The sequence below is a fragment of the Hyperolius riggenbachi genome, chromosome 11 (genome assembly GCF_040937935.1).
Source record: "Hyperolius riggenbachi isolate aHypRig1 chromosome 11, aHypRig1.pri, whole genome shotgun sequence".
Classification (NCBI taxonomy): domain Eukaryota; kingdom Metazoa; phylum Chordata; class Amphibia; order Anura; family Hyperoliidae; genus Hyperolius; species Hyperolius riggenbachi.
Genome location: NC_090656.1, coordinates 19037097 through 19055432, shown reverse-complemented (window position 1 = coordinate 19055432; position 18336 = coordinate 19037097). Strand labels below are relative to the sequence as shown.

At 45.7% G+C, this 18336-nt stretch overlaps 1 protein-coding gene across 3 annotated transcripts in view; it reads left to right on the top strand.

The window, feature by feature from the left end:
- PHKB (phosphorylase kinase regulatory subunit beta) overlaps positions 1 to 18336 on the top strand; it is a 421697-nt gene that overhangs the window by 299657 nt on the left and 103704 nt on the right. For all 3 annotated transcript variants that reach the window (XM_068260886.1, XM_068260887.1, XM_068260888.1), the window contains 2 exons: positions 4526 to 4581; positions 6790 to 6883. In XM_068260886.1, the coding sequence (XP_068116987.1) occupies positions 4526 to 4581; positions 6790 to 6883 (150 nt within the window). The remainder of the gene's footprint in view (positions 1 to 4525; positions 4582 to 6789; positions 6884 to 18336) is intronic.

Sequence of the window (18336 nt, the reverse complement as noted above, 5' to 3'; positions counted from 1 at the left end):
AGCAGATCGAATCTGCTGTGAAATCATTGCGCAAACGTTGACCGAACGATCGATTTCCGACCGAAATCAATCGTTCCCGTCGTTCCTGTCCATGCGGAAGATTTCGATCTATCGCCGGCGGGTCGGGAGTGCGTCGATAGCGGCGTTTGAATGTCCGACGACCGACGCAATGCAGCGGCAATACATTATCTGATCCGGCCGGCGCGAGTCACCGCTGCTCCTTCTCCGCTGGCCTCCGGCAGGCTTCACTTCTTCCTGTCCCGGCAGAAAGTGAAGCTGGAGCCCAGCGCAGAGAAGAAGACAGCGGAGACCGGGGGAATCGCGCTGGACGGAGCAGGTGATGTATGAGGGGGGGGGGGGGGGGGGGGGGGGCGGCGGTGACAGCTTCACAGATGGTGAATCGATTTCATGTTGAAATCGATTCACAATCTGTTTGCTGTAAAGGCAGCCATACGATCCCTCTCTGATCAGATTCGATCAGATAGGGATCTGTCTGTTGGGCGATCTGATGGGAAATCGACCAGTGTATGGCCACCAATAGTGTGTACGTAGCATTATGCTGGGCATACACGAGTCGACCCGGCGGCTCGATTAGCCGCCGGATCGACTCACGCCGCGTCTCCGCGGGTGGCCGGATCGATTCCCGCTTGTCCCCACAGACGCTCCTTATTTTCCACTCGATTCACCGCTATTGTCCGCCCGCGGGGATGGAGCGGGGAATCGGACCTGTCGGAAATGATCAATCGAGCCATCAGCGGCTCGATTGATAAGGGGGAAACGAGCCGTGTATGCCTAACATTAGAGGCAGAAGATCAGTACTGCCAGGCAATTTTCATTGTTTAATGCTGGGCATACACGGTCCAATCGATTAGCCGCCGGATCGACTCCCGCCGCGTCCCCGCGGGTGCTTCCTTATCTTCTGCTCGACTCCCCGCTATTGTCCGCCCGCGGGGATCGAGCGGGCGGGGATTAAGCGGGGTCATCGGACCTGATGGAAATTATCAATCGAGCCATCAGCGGCTCAATTGATAAGGGGGGAAACGAACAGTGTATCTCCAGCATAATGCTGGGAATACACCATACAATTTTCTGTTAGATTTACCTGCCAGATAGATCATTTCCAACATGTTGTAAATTATCTATCTAACCATCTATCTGCCGAGCAATTAGGCATTGTTCTACACAGCAGGAGATCACCAGAAGACAATGCACCAGAGATGATGACCAGTCTCTACAGAAAATAATCTGCCCATACACTGGGACGATTTGCGATCGATCAAGATCGATCAATCGCAAATCGATTGACCAATCGATCGACATGGACTTAGCGGCAACGATTTTCATCCAGTAATGATCAAATTGGATGGTCAATTGCCCACCAAGTCGCCTGATGTATGGCCACCTTAAAGAGGAACTCCAGTGAAAATAATGTAATCTTTTAAATCCCTGATTTACATTCTGACATTTATTACATAGTGACATTTTACTGTTGGTAGGTGATGTAGCTGCTGCTTGCTGTTTTGGCAGTTGGAAACAGCTGTAAACAGCTATTTCCCACAATGCAACAGGGTTCACAGACAGGAAACTGCCAGGAGTACGTGCTCAGAGTTTCTTGTGGGAGGGGTTTCACCACAATATCAGCCATACAGCGCCCCCTGATGGTCTGTTTGTGAAAAGGAATAGATTTCTCATGTAAAAGAGGGTATCAGCTACTGATTGGGATAAAGTTCAATTATTGGTCGGAGTTTCTCTTTAACTCTTTCAGGCAGCAAAATAAAACAGCCTGGTTATTAATACGTTTTGCAGTGTATCATGTCACATGCCTCGAGTACACTTTAAATGCAAAAAAAAAAAAAAAAAAAAAATCCTGTGGCCGGACTGAAGCTTTGAGAATGGCTTCAGGCCTTGCAAATTTCCACTGAAGCTGAAGGAATGCAGCTCGTCCTCCCCTCTTACATCATAAAAGACTCATTATTTATTTCTTTTCTTTGAAACTTGGAGGAGGAGGTTTGAGCTCTCCTGGCAGAGCGGCTGAGATGACACCGCAATCTAGCCGTCACCAAGTCTGCCAAGATAAGTGGAGCGGAAAGTGATTGCATTGCGCGCGATAAGACACTTCATCAGGGGCAGCGGGCCGTGAAATACACCGGCTGAGATGAGAGACGGAAATTCATTTCGATATCATTTTCTCGGCCTGTGAACTCTTTGGAAGGTCCCGTTCTGAAGTCTGGATTTATAAAAAAAAAAAACCTCTATCTGCTCGCCGGCCTCTGACGGGCGCCCCAAACGCATCTGTGGCCGTAATGGGAAATTTCTAAGCATCATAAAATTCCAGAAATTGGTAAAAGTTTCCAAAAGAAAACAGCTCTCCAGGGGGACATTCTTATTTTTTAAAGTCAATGGCCTCAATTCACTAAGCAGTTTAGACTAGTCTACTGATGGTTTTTAGTCTACTGATGGTTTGGTCAGCTGCATCAAAGGGGAATTCACTATTACCAAATGTTTTAGACCTGGTCTAAACCATTTGGTAATTAGGTGGGTAAAGCAGGGGAAATGATTAAAAGATGCAATTCACAAATGAGACTGACATCCTTCTCCTCTGATGAGCTTTCCTCTGTATACAATTAAACTCCTGCATAATTCATTCAAAAGGTTCCATCCTCACATCTAAAACACCTCCCAGAATTACTTTACAGACAAGAAATCAGCTGGTCTAATCTCTGTCAGAAAAAGTGGGAGTGGTTACTCCTTGTTTGCCTTTGTGAATTCACTGGCTACCTATAGAATGGAGAGTCCTATTCAAGATCGGCCTACTGACATTTAAATTCCTGAATAATCTAGGCCCTGGATACATGAAAGATATGTTGCAGCTACATAGCAATCCCCGCATTCTCAGATCAACAGGTTCTAATAATCTAGTCATACCCAGAGTCCACCTGGAAACGTTTGGTCCCAGAGCCTTCTGTCATGCTGCCCCTACGTTTTGGAACTCCTTACCTCAACAGATCAGGACAGCTCCATCCCTGGACGTGTTTAAAGGGATACTGTATGGGGGGTCGGGGGAAAATGAGCTGAACTTACCCGGGGCTTCTAATGGTCCCCCGCAGACATCCTGTGCCTGCGCAGCCACTCACCGATGCTCCGGCCTCACCTCTGATTCACTTCTGGAATTTCAGACTTTAAAGTCTGAAAACCACTGCGCCTGCGTTGCCGTGTCCTCGATCCCGCTGATGTCATCAAGAGCGCACAGCGCAGGCCAAGTATGGTCTATGCTTGCGCAGTACACTCCTGGTGACATCAGCGGGAGCAAGGACACGGGCGTGCAGGCGCAGTGGTTTTCTGACTTTAAAGTCAGAAATTCCAGAAGTGAACCGGAGGCGGGGCCAGGGCATCGCTGAGTGGCTGCGCCAACACAGGATGTCTGCGGGGGACCATTAGAAGCCCCGGGTAAGTTCAGCTCATTTTCCCCTGACCCCCCATACAGTATCCCTTTAAATCCAGACTGAAAACCCACCTGTTCAGTTTGGCATTTGCAGAAATATAACTTTTGTTGTGTGAATACTTCATCCTACTACCAATTACTGAATCTGAGAGAGCCTAAACGCTTTGAGTCCTATGGGAGAAAAGCGCTATAGAAATGTTATTGTATTGTATTGAATTGTGTAATTACTGAATCTTAGACTAGGTCTAAAAACAGGTCAAAAGGCGCGTACACACGCCATACTTCCGCAAACGACGGGTCCGCCAGACCATCCTGCTGGGCGGACGCGCTGGGCAAACTGATAAGGCTCAGCGGATCGATCAGAAACAGCCTGATCAGTCTGCCGACAGCGCGTACACACTATCGGCAGAACGTCCGCCCAGCGGGAGGGTCTGGCAGACCCAACGTTTGCGGAAGTATGGCGTGTGTACGTGCCTTAAAACATTACACCAAACCATCAGTAGACTAAAAACCATCAGTAGACTAGTCTAAACTGCTTAGTGAATTGTAGCCATAGTGTCTCTTTGCAGAATACCGTATATCCTCGAATATGTCGACCTCGCGTATAAGTCGACTCCAATATTTAACCCTCTTAAAGGGGTGCTTTGGCCTTTTAAAAAAAACAAAAAGTGTCACTAACCTGGGGCTTCTACTAGGCCCCCTGCAGCTATCAAGTCCCACGGCATCACTGAAGCCCCCTCTGTTCCTCGCCGCGGGTCACCTGCCAATTATTCGTCTAACTAGACGAATAGCACTGCGGCTGTTGGTGGGAAGAAAAGAGTGTAAAATTAATTTGGCAGTTAAGCTGAATGGCCGAGTAATAAACTGTTGAAGCTGCTGAGTGCTGAATTGTACAAAATTGCTTGGTCACTACAGGGGGTATAAACCTGCTGTCCTCAAGCGGTTAAATATCTCTCTTTATCATGCTTGGGGTTGCCTGGGAGCGCACACACTCACACACAGATCTTTAGAATTGTTCTGTTGCGTTTCTTGCTGATTTCCTGCGTTGTTAGTGACATAACCCTGTTTTTTCTCGCCCTGCAGGGTCCCCTGGATAATGACACCATGGTACACGTGGCCCTGATCGCAGAGAGCCAAAGGTGAGAGAGAGTGATCCATTTTTATGTAGGAAAAACATATTCGTAACCCGTAAGGCTTTTTTAAGACCAGCCGTAAATATATATGAGTGAGTGGGCTTTTATTGTGGTGATGACAGCAGAAAAGTGCATTTCTCAAGCCAATAAATGACGGATGGTTTCATAGCGGCGCTGTGGGCCGCCCCGCTGAGCGGTAAAAGGAAAATCGCTTCACGTGGGTCCCCTGATAGCACCGCCGAGACCTCTACTCGAGGAAATGAGCAGCAGGCCAGGCGTTTTACAGCAGTTTAACCATGCCTCAGCCACAGATCTGATAGCTTAGTGAGTAGAGGGCCAGACAGACACGACTGCCGAAGCTACAAATCCAGGGGAAAAAACATTTCACCAGAAGCAGCATAAAGATGATCGCAGCCAGCTGATCTACCCAGAGACCTGTTTCTGGTTGGCAGTGTGGTGCATGCTCCCAGCCTGAAGCAGATGCAGAGGCTGCCTTTTTGGCTGCACACACAGTCCCTCCTCTTATCCTGATTTGCATGGATAGCATAGGAACTGTGATCATGTGACCAGATCATTCATTAATATGAATATGTGGCTGCTTTATTAGAAGTGAAAGTGCTGCCATACATTGTGGTCCTGCCAGAGGCGTAGCTAGAGATCATAGCAAAACGTTTATGGGGCCATCAGATGGAGGCACTCAATGCCACCTGCCCCTGCCCTATGGATATGAGTTGATTGGGTAATGTATATCCTCATGCAATCAATGCTGCACACAGTTCATGGACACTGAGACAAAGTCAGAGGGGGAGAAACACAAGAAAGTTCATGGTGAATACATTAGGTACCCACTGGGCCACCTCTGCTCCAGGGCCCCATAGCAGATGCTATGGCTATTGCTACCCCCTTGGGTCCTGCCAAGGTACATCCAGTTTTATTTTGTCTGTTCTTAGAGTTTAGCAGTAGGGATGATCAGTGAGATGCAAATGTTTTCGAAATTATGGAAATTTTTATGCAAATGTATGCAGTTTAAAAACAGACCAATCAATTTAAACCCAAGTTTAAATTGATTCGTCACATTTCAGAATGTAAATATATGCAGCTTGAAAATGATCGCAGGTGGCGGCATCTTTACTGCTGGCAGGTGCATCACTACAGAATGTCTGTTTACTGAAAACACTGAAGCTAGCTCAAAGTATACCTGGTCATCCAGAATGCTCTGGGAGGAGAATTCGACATAGCTAAACAGCCTAGGCTAAGTATTACTGGAGGGGCAAGGTCACATATCAATATAGAGCAATATATAGCTATAGGAAGTGTTTTTGATGCTGAAATCAAGCAAATTAACGTAAAAGTTGGTATCCTTAAGAATTATCTGCACTGGACTCGTCACTACAGGGCCTCTTTTTAGCTCCAGTGTCCCGAGGTCCCATCCATGGTAGATGCCGACCTCGCCAGGTGGGGTATATAATTATTCTGGGCTCAGCTCTCATAACTAGTGCAATACACCCTAATGCTGGGAATACACGTTTCGTTTTTGCCTTCGTTTTAGCCTTCGTTTCGATTGTGCCTTTTGTCCTTTTCGATCCTGAAATAATCGATCGTACGTTTAATATCACCACCCACTGTTTCGTTTTTTTTTTTCGATTCTGATGGTTTCGTTTTTCCAATGATCGAAGGCTGCAAAGAAACGAAACGTAGTACAGGGACGGACGGCATAAACGAATATATAATCAATCTGAACAGCCATCAAGCCTACCAATGGTTCGATTAGATGGATAAAGAGAGATAATATCAAACATGTTCGATCACTAGTCGTTCGTTTTTGGGGTCTATTAATCGAAACTATAATGAGATTATGACCATTTTCACATGCGTTTTCAACACTCGATTCGTTTACCAAACGAATCGAAGGCTAAAACGAAGGCAAAAACGAAACGTGTATTCCCAGCATAAGGGCCCTTTAATGCTGGGAATACACAATTAGATTTTTCAGCAGATTTACCGTTTGATTTTACCGATCGTTTTTCTGATCGATTTTCCGATCATTTTTCATTTACTTCTATGAGAAATCGATCAGAAAAACGATCGAAAATCAGATTGGACTTGTTGGAAATTATCTATCGAACCATCTATCTGCCAAAAAATCTCTATGGTGTATTCCCAGCACTGCCTGGCCTCAGTGCTGGAATCAGTGTGTGTGTGTGTGTCTTGCAGGCTGCAGGTCTACCTGAACACGTATGGGATTCAGACGCAGACCCCTCAGCAGGTGGAGCCCATCCAGATCTGGCCACAGCAGGAGCTGGTGAAGGTAAGTCCCGCCTCTCTGGAGTCCCATCAGGCCGAGCAGATGAGCTAAACGTATGATGCGCTCCTTTCCGCTTGCTCTGTGTATATTATTATGTATAGCGAGGGCACAGCTGGGCTCACTCCCAAACCTCCCAGATGCTGCCCCTGTTCAAACAGCTGATAAGAAGTCAATTCAACAGTTGGATTCACTTCTTAGCAGTCTTATCAGCTATTTGAACAATAGCAAAATACTTTTTTTTTTAATTTGTTTCGACTTGTTTCACAACAAAATCTGTTTAACAATTGTGCTGCATAGAAGACAGCTGTTGAGAGTGAGTATGAGACTTTAGGGTTGTACTCACTTTTGTTGCCAGTGGTTTAGATATTAATGGCAGTGTGCTTTAAAGCAGATCCGAGATTAAAAACTAACTAAAACATGTAACTTGTTCCTATCTAAAGTTTAGTTAGTTTACATGCAAATCTAGCTGCAAACAGCTTCAACAGTGTATGGTTATTTCTTCCTGTGATACAATGCGAGCAGCCATATTCTGCTTGTCATCATTACACAGCCAAGTTGCTCTGAATCTCCTCCCCTCAGCCTGTGAAAACGCCACTCCCCTCTTCTCCTCCCCCCTTGCCTCTGAAACCTCTGGCTGGTAATAATAAAAATATTAACCATGCGCTCCTCACTGGTAATCCAAACAGCCTACTTCCCTAATCAAATGACTGGATCGCTATCTGCAAATAAGTGTGTGTTACACCTAAATCATAAATTTTGGAAAAAACGCATAGCGCTCAACAGCTTTCTATACACAAATACAGTTCACAACATTTGTAGGGAACTCTTCCCTTATGTATGACAAAATATAGTTCATAAAAGTTCATCAGTTCATTTTTCCTCCAGTGTGCTTCACTTAAACAATAAATGTCCAGATCCTCTTAGAGTAATAATCATAATAATAGTTACAGCGGACGTGACGTCACTGTATACCATCATCCCGCATGAGAATGCACTTGAGGCTGTTAGAGAGGCACTGATTGAATTTGGTCAACTTGGAGAGGACCAGATTGGGTTTATCCTGCAGTTGTTGGACTTTTCCCTATCCCATAACTATTTTTGGTACGGCGGCACATTTTATGTGCAGGCCGTTGGCTGTGCCATGGGTGCAAAATTTGCACCCAGTGTGGCAAATATTTTTATGGACCAGTGGGAGAGAAGGGTTCTGAGGGCACAGGAAAGTAGCAGGGTCTCAAACTGGAAACGGTTCATTGATGACCTCTTCTGGATTTGGAGGGGTGATAAGAGGGAACTAGAACAGTATATAGAGTGGACCAATGCCAATGATCTGGGTATCGAATTGACGATGAAATGTAGCAATGATGAGATAGAGTTCCTGGATGTGGTGGTTATGAAGAAGGAAAATACTGTGGGAACTAAAACTTTTTTTAAAAAGACTGACAGGAACTCATATATACCGGTGTATAGCTGCCATCACCCTAACTGGATGCGAAATATTCCTAAGGGGCAGTTAAGCAGGGTACGGAGAAACTGCACTACTGAAACTGACTATATTTGCAGTCTGAAATGCTCATCGAGCGTTTTGTGGAAAAGGGGTACAATAGGGGATACCTTGATGGAATATCAGCTGAGGTGTTAAACACACAGAGAGATCATTACCTATTGGACAGAGGAGAGGGGAATAACAGATCTGGTGCCTTTGAATATGCGGTGTTGATGGATTACAATGCACAATATAAGCAGATTGAGAGAATTTACAAGAAGCACTGGTGTCTTCTGAGAAATGACCCCATTTTAGGGAAATGCCTGCCGGAACGACCAAAATTCATCTATAGACGAGCTAACAATTTACAGCAGAAGCTGGTAAAAACATATGTTGATGGTCCTGTAAGCAAACATAGGACTGACATGTGGGGGAATGTAGGGTTTTTTCCCTGCCAGCAATGTGGGACATGTGAGAGAGCACGGGGGATAAGAAAACGGGAGGTTACATCGTCACAAACAGGGAGGACTCACAAAATTAGGGAATTTATTCACTGCAGTAGTAAGTATGTGGTTTATCTCTTGTGGTGCCCGTGTGGCCTACAATATGTAGGTCGCACAAAAAGGACACTAAAAAAGAGGGTAGGGGAACACATTAATAATATTGCTAGGGGCTTTGGGGGGCATAGTGTGTCCGAGCACTTTTTGGAAAAACATAACAGGGACCCAGCGCTCTTAAGTTTCTGTGGAATACAAAAATTAACCTCAAAATGGAGGGGCTGTCACAAAATTAGGGAAATTTCCAAATATGAAACAAGGTGGATTTATGAACTTAAGACATCGGCACCTGGCGGATTAAATGTTGAACTTGATATCAATTGCTTTATAGCAGATGATTAAAATGACTGTACCTATGGGAATGGGAAAGGGGGGGGGGGGGGGTTATGTTATATGTATAGGGGGGCACAGATGTGAGTATTATGTGTCTTTGTTCAGGTGGGGTATGACTAATGGTTGTGGCTGGATATGTGAGCTGCAATTTAGGATTTGAAATAATTTTAATTACTTAAATAGTCTGTCGCCCTGAAAGATAATTGCTGTTTCACCTTCTGGTGACTTTTAATTTGTTTGGGTTTATATGGGGAGATAAGGGTTAATCCCTTTAACTATGAATGGAAGACTGGCTAGGTAACAAAGGCTCCCTTTAATTGGATAGTTTATTGCACTAGCAGTGTGTTTTTTAGAGATAGTGTGGAACTAAATGTACTGGCTATGGAACTGAGTGACACGGGGGACATGCTTGTCCCTGTAGTCCGTCTAACAACATGGCCGCCGCTAGCACCCCTAGGAGTCTGGGTAGTGTAGTTTTGGACGGACGCACGTAGGCTGTTCCTCTCTACCCACCTGACTTCAAACAATATGGCCGCCGCTAGTACCTTGGGGATTCTGGGTAGTGTAGTTTTACACGGATGCGGATGAGATAAGGAATAGGATCCAAAATTTAGCACAGAAAGGGGTCGGGGAGACACGCGGAATGCGTATGGGCAGTTAACGCACCCGAGTAAGCTGGAAAAGCGTTGTATTTAGGTATTTGGAGAGATAAGACCTCGGCAATATGGAGGATGTAGGCTACTCCAGTCGGCCAATAGAATTAACTGCTGAATAGAGTGGCAGTTGTGGCGGCGAATAAGAAAAGCCTAAATCATTGGTCATGTGATGAAGGAGGAATGTACATATAGCGTCTTGCAGCTCTGAATGGCCAAGCCCCTGATGAGTCATTAGACGCAACTAGTTGGGCGGAGCCTGAGGAGCTGACAAGACGCTGGAGGATCCTGTGATTGTTTTATATGCGCAGATTTTATTGGAACTTTTGTAAGTGCACTACTACTTTTATACTATTAAATTTAAATGGAATTATGCTATGGTCGACTGTCTTTTGAGCCCTAGGAGACTATTCACTGAGCTCTGGAGCTAAAGTGTCAGGAATACGCTGTTTTGCCGGTCTGTTGCGGGTTGGCCCGTTTATCTGGTGAGCGCCCTGTGTATCTGTGGTGGAGGCACGCTGGGTGTCGCTTTTGGATGCGGGGTGCACTGGTGACATTACATTGTTCAAAGCGGTATCACACTATTGCGGTTTTGTATCTACTTTTACTTATGTTCGGATCCGAGAGGAGGCTGGTGAGATATCTACAGAAAGCTGGCTGGCAAGGCCAAAAGCGCTGACTGCCGATCTGAGAGGATTGGCTGAATGATCTGGTGAGCGTATAGATTATTACTCTAAGAGGATCTGGACATTTATTGTTTAAGTAAAGCACACTGGAGGAAAAATGAACTGATGAACTTTTATGAACTATATTTTGTCATACATAAGGGAAGAGTTCCCTACAAATGTTGTGAACTGTATTTGTGTATAGAAAGCTGTTGAGCGCTATGCGTTTTTTCCAAAATCTCTGGCTGGTAATGCTTCCTCCTCCCTCAGGAAAAGCCTCCCTCCCCAGACTGAGCTCCCATAGTTTTTGGCTTGAGGAATGCCCGTTAAACTATATGTAAGGGGCACAATTATGCAATGAGTAAAAGTTTATCTCAGATCCACCCATTAACGGTACAATTTTTGCTTCAGATTCATTCTTTCGACGCACATTTTTACTACTGGCAAGTTATGTCACTGGAAGGAGATGCTGCTTGCTTTTTTGGCAGTTGGAAACAGCTGTAAACAGCTGTTATTTACCACAATGCAACAAGGCTTCCGCAGTGTGATGTCAGAACCATGGTCCTGACATCACACTGTGGGAGGGGTTTCACCACAATATCGGCCATACAGAGCCCCCTGATGATCCGTTTGAGAAAAGGAAAGATTTCTCATGTAAAAGGGGATATCAGCTACTGATTGGGATGAAGTTCAATTCTTGGTCACGGTTTCTCTTTAAGCACACCCGCGGTGCAATGCGGCTATGTAGCCACATCGCACCGCTTCTAGTGGAAACAGGCCCTAAGTCGAATTGCCAAAATAGTATGCAGGTGAGTAGGGAGGCTGGCGTCTTACTGTTTTGCCAGTTAAACTGGCATCCAGAAAATGCTGTTGAAAACAAAGAAAAGCCTGAGAATCCCACTTGAGGAGATGGACTAGTTCAAAACCTGTCAGATTTTTAACTGCTGCTTTTATTTCTGCTGGAGTGGTCCTTTTTAAAATGTTTTGCAATCTGGATCCTTTAAAGCTGGCCATACATCTATGGATGGTGTGGCCCAATCGACCATCTGATTTGATCATTTTATTAATTTGGATGAACATCGGTGCCGCAACCTAGCATGCTCAGTCTCAAATCGTCAATTTTGGATTTTCTTCATTAAAATAATCAACTAGGACCTCCTGTCAATGTTGGGGTTTGCTTTACTGCATTTGATTTGTTATTTATACTTCCTGATAGACTTTAATTATTGTGCAGCTAGAATTAGAGCCCCCTCTGTGTGCGTCCTGTAATTCTACATCCCGGAGTCCGGTTAGCAGGTGGGTCTGTGATAGGAAGGAGATATCGTGTTTTCAGAGCTGATGGGTGAATCAGAGAAGCGGTTGCTGACTTGGAGTGCGGTATTCACTCTATTAGATTGGATGCGCTTGTGGGAAAAATGCCTAGGCAGGCCTCGGGCACCTCTGCCAGGGAGGAGGGGGGTAGATAGCAGTGTTTATCCTTCATTATGGAACAGAGGAGGCCGTGAAATAATTAATATGGCTTCAGCCATTCACAGCTCAGCGCTGTGCCAGTTACCAGGCTTGGCGAATCCTCTGCGTGTGCAGATTGTCGCTGCGGCGGCCCAGATTCCCGTAACTCAGCCGGGAAAGCTATCTGCTTAAATTAATGCAGCATATTGGCTGTGAAATCTAACATCACCTTTGTCACAGAAATATATGCAGCAAATTCACAAAGCTTTACTTTTACAGCAAAGTTCCCGTTATCCGGAATGCTGGCAACCGAAAGTGTCAACTAACCGGCATGGCTGAGGGACAACAGGGATCTCTGTTGGGGGGCTTTATGAGGGTGCTGGCAGGCTTAGAAATACTTCCCGAGGCTCCAGCGATGTCTGGCAGTCTCCCTCTATCTCCCCGCGGGTTCCTAGAGGCTTCTGGCGTCTGTGCACGGGAGCCGGAATGTCACATGACTCTATGCCTGTCAGCTGACGCACCGGCTTCCGTGCACTGGGGAAGCTGGAAAGCTGCTCCGAGCCCGTGGGGAGATAGAGCCTCTGTATTTCAGGGGGGAGGTTTATACTACTTTGGCCGGTTGCTCCAGCAACTGGCAAGCACATGAATCTAGCATCAGGCGATCCCCGCTGGTGCCAGATACCAGGGACTTTGCTGTAGTTCTTTTTCTTCCTTTTTGAGCAGCCATAAGGACTGTGGAGGGATTTTTTGCAGTTTTTACATTTTTGGTTTAAAAACGGAAATATCACATTGACAAAGATTTTCAGGCTTATAACTAGCCACATAGTACCTTAATACCTCCCAACTTTTTGAGACAAGAAAGAAGGACACTTAGTCAGTGTTTACTCATTGTAAAATCTTTCCTCTCCCTGATTTACATTCTGACATTGATCACATGGTGACATTTTTACTGCTGGCAGCCAGGTGATGTCAGTGGAAGGAGATGCTGCTTACTTTTTTGGCAGTAGGATACAGCTGTAAACAGCTGTTATTTCCCACAATGCAACAAGGCTCCCACAGTGTGATGTCAGAACCATGGTCCTGACAACACACTGTAGGAGGGATATCACCACAATATCAGCCATACAGAGCCCCGTTTAACTACTTCCCGACCGCCGTATAGACAAATGGCGGCCGGGAAGCAGACGCCGCAAGGACCGCCGTATTGACAAAATGCGGCGGTCCTTGTTTGGGCATGGGCGGAGCGATCGCGTCATCCGTGACGCGATCCTCCGCCTCCGCCTGTCGCCGCTCACTCGCCGCAACATCCCGCCGGCCATACGGAAGCGCCGGCGGGATGTTAACCCGACGATCGCCGCATACAAAGTGTATAATACACTTTGTAATGTTTACAAAGTGTATTATACAGGCTGCCTCCTGCCCTGGTGGTCCCAGTGTCTGAGGGACCACCAGGGCAGGCTGCAGCCACCCTAGTCTGCACCAAGCACACTGATTTCTCCCCCCCCCTGCCCCAGATCGCCCACAGCACCCATCAGACCCCCCCCTGCCCACCCCCCAGACCCCTGTTTGCACCCAATCACCCCCCTAATCACCCATCAATCACTCCCTGTCACTATCTGTCAATGCTATTTTTTTTAATACCCCCCCCCCCCCCTGCCCCCTGCTCCCTCCTGATCACCCCCCAACCCCCCAGATTCTCCCCAGACCCCCCCCAGACCACCCCCCCCCAATGTACTGTATGCATCTATCCCCCCTGATCACCTGTCAATCACCTGTCAATCACCCGTCAATCACCCATCAATCACCCCCTGTCACTGCCACCCATCAATCAGCCCCTAACCTGCCCCTTGCGGGCAATCTGATCACCCCCCCACACCAATAGATCGCCCGCAGATCCGACATCAGATCACCTCCCAAATCCATTGTTTACATCTATTCTCTCCTCTAAACACACACTAATTACCCATCAATCACCCATCAATCACCCCCTATCACCACCTGTCACTTTTACCTATCAGATCAGACCCTAATCTGCCCCTTGCGGGCACCCAATCACCCGCCCACACGCTCAGATTGCCCTCAGACCCCCCCTTATCAATTCACCAGTGCATTCATTACATCTGTTCTTCCCTGTAATAACCCACTGATCACCTGTCAATCACCTGCCAATCACCTATCACCCATCAATCACCCCCTGTCACCCCCTGTCACTGCCACCCATCAATCAGCCCCTAACCTGCCCCTTGCGGGCAATCTGATCACCCCCCCACACCAATAGATCGCCCGCAGATCCGACATCAGATCACCTCCCAAATCCATTGTTTACATCTATTCTCTCCTCTAAACACACACTAATTACCCATCAATCACCCATAAATCACCCCCTATCACCACCTGTCACTGTTACCCATCAGATCAGACCCTAATCTGCCCCTTGCGGGCACCCAATCACCCGCCTACTCGCTCAGATTACCCTCAGACCCCCCCTTATCAATTCGCCAGTGCAATATTTACATCTGTTCTCCCCTGTAATAACCCACTGATTACCTGTCAATCACCTATCAATCACCCCCTGTCACTGCCACCCATCAATCACCCCCTGTCACTGCCACCCATCAATCACCCGCTGTCACTGCCACCCATCAATCAGCCCCTAACCTGCCCCTTGCGGGCAATCTGATCACCCACCCACACCAATAGATCGCTCGCAGATCCGACGTCCGATCACCTCCCAAGTGCAGTGTTTACATCTGTTCTCTACCCTAAACACCCACTAATTACCCATCAATCACCCCCTGTCACTGCTACCTATCAGATTAGACCCCTATCTGCCCCTAGGGCACTCAATCACCCGCCCACACCCTCAGAATGCCCTCAGACCCCAGCCCTGATCACCTCGCCAGTGCATTGCTTGCATCTATTCCCCCCTCTAATCACACCTTGAGACACCCATCAATCACCTCCTGTCACCCCCTAGCACACCTACCCATCAGATCAGGCCCTAATTTGCCCCGTGTGGGCTCCTGATCACTCGGCCAAACCCTCAGATCCCCCTCAGACCCCCTTCCGATCACCTCCCCAGTGCATTGATTGCATCTATTTTCCCCTCTAACCACCCCCTGAGACACCCATCAATCACCTCCTGTCACCCCCCTAGCACTCCTATCCATCAGATCAGGCCCAATACAACCTGTCATCTAAAAGGCCACCCTGCTTATGACCGGTTCCACAAAATTCGCCCCCTCATAGACCACCTGTCATCAAAATTTGCAGATGCTTATACCCCTGAACAGTCATTTTGAGACATTTGGTTTCCAGACTACTCACGGTTTTGGGCCCGTAAAATGCCAGGGCGGTATAGGAACCCCACAAGTGACCCCATTTTAGAAAAAAAGACACCCCAAGGTATTCTGTTAGGTGTATGACGAGTTCATAGAAGATTTTATTTTTTGTCAAAAGTTAGCGGAAATTGATTTTTATTAGTTTTTTTCCACAAAGTGTCACTTTCCGCTAACTTTTGACAAAAAATAAAATCTTCTATGAACTCACCATACTCCTAACAGAATACCTTGGGGTGTCTTCTTTCTAAAATGGGGTCACTTGTGGGGTTCCTATACTGCCCTGGCATTTTAGGGGCCCTAAACCGCGAGGAGTAGTCTAGAAAACAAATGCCTCAAAATGACCTGTGAATAGGACGTTGGGCCCCTTAGCGCACCTAGGCTGCAAAAAAGTGTCACACATGTGGTACCGCCGTACTCAGGAAAAGTAGTATAATGTGTTTTGGGGTGTATTTTTACACATACCCATGCTGGGTGGGAGAAATTTCTATGTAAATGGACAATTGTGTGTAAAAAAATCAAACAATTGTCATTTACAGAGATATTTCTCCCACTTAGCATGGGTATGTGTAAAAATACACCCCAAAACGCATTATACTACTTCTCCTGAGTACGGCGGTACCACATGTGTGGCACTTTTTTACACCCTAAGTACGCTAAGGGGCCCAAAGTCCAATGAGTACCTTTAGGATTTCACAGGTCATTTTGCGACATTTGGTTTCAAGACTACTCCTCACGGTTTAGGGCCCCTAAAATGCCAGGGCAGTATAGGAACCCCACAAATGACCCCATTCTAGAAAGAAGACACCCCAAGGTATTCCGTTAGGGGTATGGTGAGTTCATAGAAGATTTTATTTTTTGTCACAAGTTAGCGGAAAAAGACACTTTGTGAAAAAAAACTATTAAAATCAATTTCCGCTAACTTGTGACAAAAAAATAAAAACTTCTATGAACTCACCATACTCCTAACGGAATACCTTGGGGTGTCTTCTTTCTAAAATGGGGTCATTAGTGGGGTTCCTATACTGCCCTGGCATTTTAGGGGCCCTAAACCGCGAGGAGTAGTCTTGAAACAAAAATGACCTGTGAAATCCTAAAGGTACTCATTGGACTTTGGGCCCCTTAGTGCAGTTAGGGTGCAAAAAAGTGCCACACATGTGGTATCGCCGTACTCGGGAGAAGTAGTATAATGTGTTTTGGGGTGTATTTTTACACATACCCATGCTGGGTGGGAGAAATACCTCTGTAAATGACAATCTTTTGATTTTTTTTACACACAATTGTCCATTTACAGAGGTATTTCTCCCACCCAGCATGGGTATGTGTAAAAATACACCCCAAAACACATTGTACTACTTCTCCCGAGTATGGCGATACCACATGTGTGGCACTTTTTTGCACCCTAACTGCGCTAAAGGGCCCAAAGTCCAATGAGTACCTTTAGGATTTTACAGGTCATTTTGAGAAATTTCGTTTCAAGACTACTCCTCACGGTTTAGGGCCCCTAAAATGCCAGGGCAGTATAGGAACCCCACAAATGACCCCATTTTAGAAAGAAGACACCCCAAGGTATTCCGTTAGTAGTATGGCGAGTTCATAGAAGATTTTATTTTTTGTCACAAGTTAGCGGAAATTGATTTTAATTGTGTTTTTTCACAAAGTGTCATTTTCCGCTAACTTGACAAAAAATAAAATCTTCTATGAACTCACCATACTCCTAACGGAATACCTTGGGGTGTCTTCTTTCTAAAATAGGGTCATTTGTGGGGTTCCTATACTGCCCTGGCATTTTAGGGGCCCTAAACCGTGAGGAGTAGTCTTGAAACGAAATTTCTCAAAATGACCTGTGAAATCCTAAAGGTACTCATTGGACTTTGGACCCTTTAGCGCAGTTAGGGTGCAAAAAAGTGCCACACATGTGGTATCGCCGTACTCAGGAGAAGTAGTATAATGTGTTTTGTGGTGTATTTTTACACATACCCATGCTGAGTGGGAGAAAGATCTCTGTAAATGGACAATTGTGTGTAAAAAAAATTAACAAATTGTCATTTACAGAGATATTTCTCCCACCCAGCATGGGTATGTGTAAAAATACACCCCAAAACACATTATACTACTTCTCCTGAGTACGGCAATACCACATGTGTGGCACTTTTTTGCAGCCTAACTGCGCTAAGGGGTCCAAAGTCCAATGAGCACCTTTAGGCTTTACAGGGGTGCTTACAATTTAGCACCCCCCAAAATGTCAGGACAGTAAACACACCCCACAAATGACCCATTTTGGAAAGTAGACCCTTCAAGGTATTCAGAGAGGGGCATGGTGAGTCCGTGGCAGATTTCATTTTTTTTTGTCGCAAGTTAGAAGAAATGGAAACTTTTTTTTTTTTTTTTTTTTCTCACAAAGTGTCATTTTCCGCTTACTTGTGACAAAAAATAATATCTTCTATGAACTCACTATGCCTCTCAGTGAATACTTTGGGATGTCTTCTTTCCAAAATGGGGTCATTTGGGGGGTATTTATACTATCCTGGAATTCTAGCCCCTCATGAAACATGACAGGGGGTCAGAAAAGTCAGAGATGCTTGAAAATGGGAAAATTCACTTTTTGCACCATAGTTTGTAAACGCTATAACTTTTACCCAAACCAATAAATATACACTGAATGGGGTTTTTTTTATCAAAAACATGTTTGTCCACATTTTTCGTGCTGCATGTATACAGAAATTTTACTTTATTTGAAAAATGTCAGCACAGAAAGTTAAAAAAATCATTTTTTTGCCAAAATTCATGTCTTTTTTGATGAATATAATAAAAAGTAAAAATCGCAGGAGCAATCAAATAGCATCAAAAGAAAGCTTTATTAGTGACAAGAAAAGGAGCCAAAATTCATTTACGTGGTAGGTTGTATGAGCGAGCAATAAACCGTGAAAGCTGCAGTGGTCTGAATGGAAAAAAAGTGGCCGGTCCTTAAGGGGTAG